The sequence below is a fragment of the Buceros rhinoceros genome, unplaced genomic scaffold, assembly GCF_000710305.1.
Source record: "Buceros rhinoceros silvestris isolate BGI_N320 unplaced genomic scaffold, ASM71030v1 scaffold6825, whole genome shotgun sequence".
Taxonomy (NCBI): Eukaryota; Metazoa; Chordata; class Aves; order Bucerotiformes; family Bucerotidae; genus Buceros; species Buceros rhinoceros.
The window spans coordinates 93,899-102,165 of record NW_010413335.1 but is presented as its reverse complement, the minus strand read 5'-3'; the positions used below and the strand labels follow the sequence as shown (position 1 = coordinate 102,165).

Genomic DNA, 8,267 nt, shown 5'->3' with positions numbered 1-8,267 from the left:
GGCTGAACCACAAACGAAACGGTCTTTTAGGAGAATGCGCAGCTCACTGGCGTGCCCGTCGTACCTCAGCTGCTGGGGGTGGAGAAGCCCACCCGTGCTCAGGATGTTCCTGTGCAGGATGCGCGTGGAAATGCCGTGTGTCTGACTGCGCGGGGACTTCCAGGCGGAACAGCTCGATGTCCTTCAGCTCTGCACGTATTATATTGTTACTGTAGAATAAAGCTCCCTTCTTTAAATGTTGTACATGTTAATAAAGTGCCACAAATATTGATCTTAATTTTAACTCTTTTAAACTGGAATTTTTATTTTTTATTTTTCCCCTTCCACTGATCAGTATTGAAACGGGAGTCTGAGAAGTTGGGACTCGGAGGTTCTGCTGTCAAAGTAGGCTTCAAGAGTGGTTCAAACTAGGTAAACCTGGAGGTTGCTTCTGTTCCTGAAACACAGAGCAAAATGAGTTTCACCCAGACCTGTCAATACAGCAGCCACCCGGTGCTTCGCATGCTTCTGCCCTCCTGTCCCAGGAGCACGCAGAATTCAGGCTGAAAGGAGGGTTGTGTTCTGCCTGGTGGGTGGCTGTACTGGAGCCATCTGCCCGTCACATCTCCGCAGGCTGCAGTTCGCCAGCACAGCGGCTGGAACTGGTTCAAGGGATGTAATTACAGGAGGAAGGGAGACTTGATCTCTAAGAATGATGGAAATAGGGGCAATACATGCTGGAAGACAGCTGCTGCGATACCGGAGTACAGCCTCTGCTGGTACTAGTGGAGAACCAACGGCAAAGGCGAGAGGGAGTGAGAAAGCTAACCCCGTATTTCCATTTATTCAGTCATGTTTTATGGGGAGAGAAAGAGTAGTGATTTGAAGGACAGAAATTTTAGAGCAGTTTCAATTTTACCTCTAGAACAGAATGAAGAATAATGATTTTGTTTTCTTTTTTCCACATTACCTGCTTTGTACCTGCATATGCAAACACTTCTTTTGCACGTGCCTGTTCTAAACGTGTCCAGTCTGAATTATACGTGGAATTTTTGGGGTACTTTTTATATTCCCCCTGCCCTGGAATGGTACCTGTGCTGCTCAAAACAAAACAGGATCCTTCCTCTGCCAAACGTCGGCTGGTTTGGGGGGTTTTTTCCGTTAATCTTCTCAGTGGAAACAATTTCAGTGCAGGTCTCAGTATAGGTCTAAGAAAGGTGTGTTCCTCGCGTTCCTTCAGGACGATGCTGAGATCCCAGCTTTCTCAGAGTGGTCCGATATGATATTCTGAGTACTGGTTTGCTGTGTCAGGCGCTGGTTTGGGAGGGGGGTGTGTGCCTTTGTGCTGGCACGTGATTAAACGCAGGATTCCTGTAAAAGCTGACTTCGTGTTGCTTTGACTGAGGAGTTGTCCAGTGTGTTTTCAGTAAACGTCTCCCGAACTACCAAATCTAAATTACACAGGTTCTTTGCAGTATGTGTGAATCTGGAGATCCCAGGAGTTCAGAAATGGTTTGAAATGTCCTGTGTTTTGTGGCTTCCAGTTCAGCCGCTGACCCCTGGGGAAATGGTTGTATCCCCAGAGGAGCTGTGGCTGAACGTGGTCATTGACAAACATCTGAAATGGCTCTGATCTATATTAAATATTCAGTCATAGAAGAAATGTAACAAACCCTTCCTCTACATCTAGAAAGATAATCTGGAAGAGATTTGTTTCTGCTGCTGACCAAGGTGAGGGGGATGATTTACAGCGGCTCTGGGGCTGTTCCTCCCTTTTTCTGCTGCAAGAAAGGACTGAGTGCAGCTGACGTCCTGAGCAAATGCAGTGCACGGGATGACAAAAAAAAGTAGTGTTGTGATTGGAGGAGCGCTCTTTGGACCCGTGTTTCCTCCCAAGGGCAGTTGTGGTGGGTAAGAACTCCTGTGACGCCGCCTCTGAAGGGGGTCAGTGTGGAGCCAACCAGGTGACGTGTTGCTCCTAAACCCCATGAGGATTTGTGTCCTTACTGCTGTGGAGGAGCAAAATCTTGGTTTACATTTCTCGGTCAGAGCATCTCTGTTATCCAGGTGAACCTCGTGGTCCCGTGAGTGTGTTAAAAGGCGGCGATTCCCGTATGAGGTCTTGCAGAGCCAGGCTGTTCCCTGCGTGGTATCGAAGGGAAGCGATGCGTGTGTAACCCCTGCTCTTCCTTCCATCCAGGCAAAAGGTGGTGGAGGGCAGCCTGACTCACCCCTTCGCGCTGACCCTGTCTGGGGACACTTTGTATTGGACGGACTGGCAGACACGCTCCATTCACGCCTGTAACAAAAGGACGGGAGAGAAAAGGAGAGAAATCCTGTCCGCCCTGTACTCGCCGATGGACATCCAGGTCTTAAGCCCGGACCGGCAGCCGTGCTGTAGGTGTTCCCTTTCCCCTGAACGTTTTCCTCCTCTCCCCCCTGTCCTCGCCGATGGACACCCAGGTCTTAAGCCCGGCCCGCCAGCCGTACTGTAGGTGTTCCTTTTCCCTGGAACGTTTTACTTGACTCTTCGCTCACCTGTGTGAAGTTGTGAGGTTTGGAACACTAGTCGGGGGTTGGTTGCTAAAGGTGTAAGTCCTGAATCCTGTACCTTTCCCTGAAAATTCCAGCCTGAACTGGTATGAGCTTACTCATCGTCCCCATTGGTGACAAATCCAAAACCCAGTGCAGTAACTCAGAGACGTCTTTTGATCTGGAATACCTGAATGAGAAAGATTAGGGCTCTCCTGGCATCTTTTTAACACCGTTATTTGAAAGAGAACTGAAAACAAATGTTTATCGTTACTTTTTTACTAAGTAGAATTAACACAAAATACATAATGCTCGCGTTGTGCTTACAAGTGCGGTTCTTGCAGTCCAGACTTGATTATGTTTTATCTTCAAAAGGAATCCAGTAGTTGATGAATGGTTCAGCGTGGCAGGGATTTAGTTCTGAGCTTTTATGTGAACCATCTACATGCCTCTGTTTTTCCTTTGAGCGTGATGCTACTTCAAAGGCAGGCAGGTGCTGAGAGCAGGCTGAGTCTGGGTATGGCTGTGGGTGCCACGGCGGCGTGGGCTGTTAGGGTTGTGAGAACGGGATTTAGAGGCAGTGGTGGGGAAATGTGTGTAACTGAGCAGCTGTGGGAGGAGTCATCTCTTGCCACGCAGAGAGACCTTTGGATTGGCTTCCTTCTTTATGCTGCTCTAAGGTCTGCTTGCCTAAAGATAACCTTCATGGGCCCAGGCAGGTTCGGAGGATGTCAGTGAACAACAGGCTTGAAGGTAGCAAAAGGAGCTTGGAGATCATCGTGGTGCTGGCAGACGGGCAGGTTGTCCCTGAAGCTGGCAGATAGGCACAGCACCCTGCGGAGTCAGTCCCACAGCTCCAGATCCGAGTTTGTCTGTGCTGAATCCCCATCATTGCTTTCAGTTCAGGGAATGTCCCAGCCTTGGATCACAGGATTTCTGGGTCAGTCACAAAGAGAATATGGGAAATAGCACATGCCGGAGATAGCTCAGATGCCGTTGACTTCATGAAGGTCAGGATTCCTTCCTCTCCCTTGTTTCCCCTCTTTGTGACTGTCAGTGGAAGAACACAACCCAACAGGGCAGGGGATTGTGCTTTTTATGTTAAAGCAGTTCGGGTGCTTATTCAAACTGCGATTGATTTTGGAGAGATCTTGCACAACTTGCAGTACTTATTTTGATTTTTAATAGCTGGCAATATTCTCCATAATTTTTATAGATACACTTCCGTCTCATGCTGCCATTTTTTCCCCGTGTAAATGATACAGGCACATGCAGGTGTTGTCTGTCCATCCCTGTCCTGTGACTTGTCACCCCCTGATTATGTTTTTTTTAATGTTTTCAAAATCGCTGACTTTACACTTGGCTTCTCTGGATTTCCTGGTGATTCAGGGGTACATCTTGCTGTGAAAGCTTGGCAGTAGGAAAAGATATTTCCAATATACAACACTACTGTAATGTAGAAAATGTACAAATTGTTATGTTTCCCTTTCTTTCATAGAATGGGTCACCCCCCAGCATCACCATCCTCCAAGCCCTGTTTTCCATTTTCAGGATGATGAGCAGACCCGGCATCCACAAAGCAACTGATGCCCGAGGCTCTTAGCCCTGTTCAGCTCTAGAACATTGGAAGAACTGTCAGCTCTTCCAAAAGCAGCTTCTGCGGGCGCCTCAGTTTAGGTGCCCCTGGAAGTAAGATAGGAAGGGGCCAATCAGGCATTTTACTTTGTAGTTCTGTCTTCTAGCGCTAAAGCTTGTGCCAGTCATTTGGGATCTATAATTTCTGCATCATGGTGAAATGAGCACTTGAGGGATTCTAGAAAAATGAAAATAAATCTGTTTGGTTTCTTGAAGTTCACACTCCATGTGAAGAAAACAACGGTGGTTGCTCCCATCTGTGCCTGCTGTCGCCAAGAGACCCCTTCTACAGCTGTGCCTGTCCCACGGGCGTGCAGTTAGAAGATGATGGCAGGACGTGCAAATCAGGTAGGAGCTTGGCTTTTCTACCATGGTACTGTTGACTTCGCTTGGGTTTGCTGCTTGAAAGCCTTGAGGTGAGTTGAGAGGAGCTGCCTGACCCACTGAAATGTCACTCTTGTCATGATGGAGATGGCAGAAATTCTGCACCCAAATCTCTTGCCAACCTACCAAAGCTAGTGATTATTATGAACCGCAGTAATCCCTTGCATTGGAAATCAGAGAATTTTGACGTATTGTATTGTATTTTGAGGCTTTTGGCGGTGGTTTGCGTTGCCAGTTCTCTGTAGGAATGAAGTACTGTGTCGAGCCCACTGCAGAATCGTTTTGTTAGCACTAAGCTATGGTAGGACATCTTTCCGTTTCAACAGTGGGCCGCGGGCAGGCTTCTGCTCCCTCCCGTTCATTGGCCAGTGGTGATGCAGGAGTGATGGCCAAGTTGTTGCCTTCCAGCTGCATGTCGAAGGTAGCAATAAGCTTGAGAGATGTTCTACGCAAAGATGCGCCAAAAATTTGTTCAAGGCCACGTCCATGTGCCCATGTACTGTTTTAGAGATAGCCCAGTGAGTTATCCCTGCTTCAATTTTATCAAGAAATAATCTGTACACAAAAATTGAACGGTAAGATTTAAACTAAACGTAACTTTTTTCTGGTTCTGAAGATTTCTGTAATCTGAAGATTGGGCTGCTCTGTGGGAAGGATTTATGAGAAAATTGCACTGGAAATCTTTTCTTCCTGGATCTGGTTTGTGTTTTTTGGACATTACATTTTATTTTAAAAAGCGAGGCGAGGCTTTGTATGAAGAGGCTTATCAAGTTTACTGCTTGAGGTCATTGAGCTAGAGAAATTAACGTTCCCAGTGGCTGTTCAGTGTCACTGAGAAGTAGGAGAGGCTTGTGTATTAACAGTAGAGAGCTGTTTAGAGAATAATAGCCAGAGTAGATGCTTGGATTGAAAAATATGACCAGAAACTTCTTTTGGATCCATAAGTTGAGTGAGTCTAGTGGTACCCTTTGAAAGCTCAGGCTTCTCAGTGATCAGGAAGCCTCTGTTAAAAATGCGTCTCACAAAAGCAGGCAATTAACACTGCCAGGGTGGTGGGACACGAGGAGGCGAGGTTTTGGAGAACGTTCTGCCGACAGATGAGAGGACTGCCTGTCTCCAGTGCGTGTTCAGCAAGCCTAGTCAAAGAGATTAGCACTTTTCTGGTGAGGCTCGATTCCTCCGAGTCCTAAAGCGAGTATAATGGATCCCTGCGTCTGAGAACTTAAAGCAGAATGCGAACGCTGAACCTCCAGGGTTTAAGGGCCAGCTTTATTAGCTCATCCTGCTGCAGTTGAAAGGCTTATAAGGTAGTTCTTACAGCTGCTGAAAGACGTTTCTCTTTCCTCCTTCCAGCCTTGGAAAGTTTCCCTTTCACAGCTTCCAGAAAACCATTGCTGGGCGCTCAGGACAGCCCTTTTAGACATCCGTATTGACCCGCTGTTGCTGGCAGTGGGAACGAAGGTCAGCCTGCTTTTGGCGTTTTGGCGGACAGCACAAGCAGCAGTGGCTGCTTATACTGTGCTTTCACCTTTCCATTGTCGGGCCAGACAATCTGTCAAGGGTGTTCTGTCAAAGGGGGGCAGAAAAGTGGGATGGGAACAGGAAATCTGGTTTTGCATAAGAATGTGGCCTTTTGGTTCAGTTTTTTGGATTATTCCTTTCCCAAGCTCCACATCTTTTGTAGTCTTGTCTGCCTTATGCCAGCATCCATGTGCTTCTCTTTCCTCTCTTATTAATTAACTCCTTGGCTGCGAGGAGCTGACTCTTTGTTCTCTACACGAGCTCTCTGCAGTAGGTTGGATCAGGAGCTGCGGGTGCAGCAGCACTGACCACCTCCCTGTTTTCTGTATCGGCCAAAGTGCCCCAGTACAACGTCACTTGGTGCTTCTGTGGCGTCAGGCTTTGGAGTGAGTTACACAAATGCCGCTGGGGTGTGTCCGCAAGAGGAAAAAGCTTTGTGAGCTCAAAACCTGTGTGCACACGGGGAGTTGACTGCGCAGGTACAGCCGGGTGCTGCCTGTCCCTGTCAGAAAGTGTCCTCGTGCAGGAAAGCGCCGAGGCTCTGGGTACTCTCCGCTCTCTGGGCTGTCGAGGGACACCCCTGTGTCGGGTGTGGGAGCCTGTCAGAAAGTGTCCTCGTGCAGGAAAGCGCTGAGGCTCTGGGTACTCTCTGCTCTCTGGGCTGTCAAGGGACACCCCTGTGTCAGGTGTGGGAGTGCTGTGGCTCTTTCCAGGCGGAGCGTTGGATGGTAATGGGCCTCGGTCGTTCGGAAGACATGAAGTCAAGGACAGGCTGTGCCATCGTTTGCTTTGCAGTGGGTTACGTCTCTATGCACTGAAATGCCAAAACTCTGGGTTTTTACGTTTTTTCTAACCATTAAACTGCTGATACGCTGAAGCCCTAAGTATTGTGTCTGTGTTAGAAAAATGGTTCATTATTCTGTAGTTTTGGCTTTTGGTGTGGAGTCATTCTTGCTTTCTCCCTGGTTCTAAGCAGTTGCTCTGAAGAGATTAAAAACCTGAGCTCTGCAGTAGATATCCACCGCTGATAATGGATGTCAAAGATATGGACTGGCATCGAGCTGAAGTTCCTCTCTGGGAACGTGTCCTTGTTTTGTACAGGTAGATGTTTGGTGGTGGTTCCTTCCCTCCAGATCTGTTGTATTAAGTCTGTTTTCCTCTGTTGGCTGTGAAAATACTCTGGACTCGCTTGAAAGTTCCTGTATCAACAAGCAGAGGGGTCGTAAGTTTGGAAAGTAAATCAGCTGCACTTGTTTCTGAGCAGAGCGAGCACTTTGGAATCACTTCAGCTGTGTTGGACCGCTCTCGAGGTGGATGTGTCCAAATACATGATTTTGGGGAAGTATCTGCAGCCTGTCTGCCTGTGTCGAAGGGGATGAAGTCACAGCTTGGGACGCCCATCAGAGCCTGATGGCTTTGCTTTGAAGGGCCTGGGGAGGGTGGCCCAGTCAGTAGAAACCTGTAGTACCTCATGACTTCCAGGAGTGACTGGCCTCCGCAATTTCATGTTTCAAACAGAGCCTCGGTTCTCAGACCAGGTGGCTTGTTTGATTTGTGAGAGTTTGGGTGTTTGTTTGTTTGAAACTCTTCTCGAAGCCTGCTGGAGCCATGGCATGAAAGTCTGAGAAGGAACCATGGTTTTGGTTGCAGTTATTCAAAAAGGATGTGTCATTCTACCTGATGAGCTCTTCATTTATGCAGTCATAAAATCGTAAGCCCACTTTAGTTAATCTTCAGTTTCTTGCTTTAGACGCTTTCTGATCCAAATAATCAAAGTGAAAGTCACGTGTGTTCTATGTGTGCTTTCAGGACAGCAAGGTTTGGTTTGCTCAGCAGTGGGCAAGCAAATAGGCCAGTTCAGAAAGCAGAGCAGAAGTGTGGAAATTTTAAAACCTTGGGGACCTTCTTTCAGTCATTTGGCTGACTTAGGGCTATCCTGAAGTTTTTCTTTCTTTCTTAGTTTAAGGATCATACTTATCTTCTTTATGAACAGAATTATTTTGATTCGTGAGTCTTTTGTTTGTCTGTGAGGACTCCTTTCAAGACGCTGCTCCTTCTCCTTCTCCCCTGAATCACAGAATCTCAGACTGGTTTGGGCTGAAGGGACCTTCCAGGCACCCCCAGCCAAACCCCTGCAGGGCGCAGGGACATCTGCACCCAGAGCAGGGGGCTCAGAGCCCCAAGGGCCAACCTGACCTGGGATGGTGCCAGCTCCG

The 8,267-nt window shown here is 47.8% G+C and overlaps 1 protein-coding gene across 1 annotated transcript in view; it reads left to right on the top strand.

The window, feature by feature from the left end:
- LRP5 (low density lipoprotein receptor-related protein 5) overlaps positions 1 to 8,267 on the top strand; it is a 92,577-nt gene that overhangs the window by 1,609 nt on the left and 82,701 nt on the right. The window contains exons 2-3 of the mRNA XM_010136682.1: positions 2,180 to 2,376; positions 4,363 to 4,494. Of these exons, the coding sequence (XP_010134984.1) occupies positions 2,180 to 2,376; positions 4,363 to 4,494 (329 nt within the window). The remainder of the gene's footprint in view (positions 1 to 2,179; positions 2,377 to 4,362; positions 4,495 to 8,267) is intronic.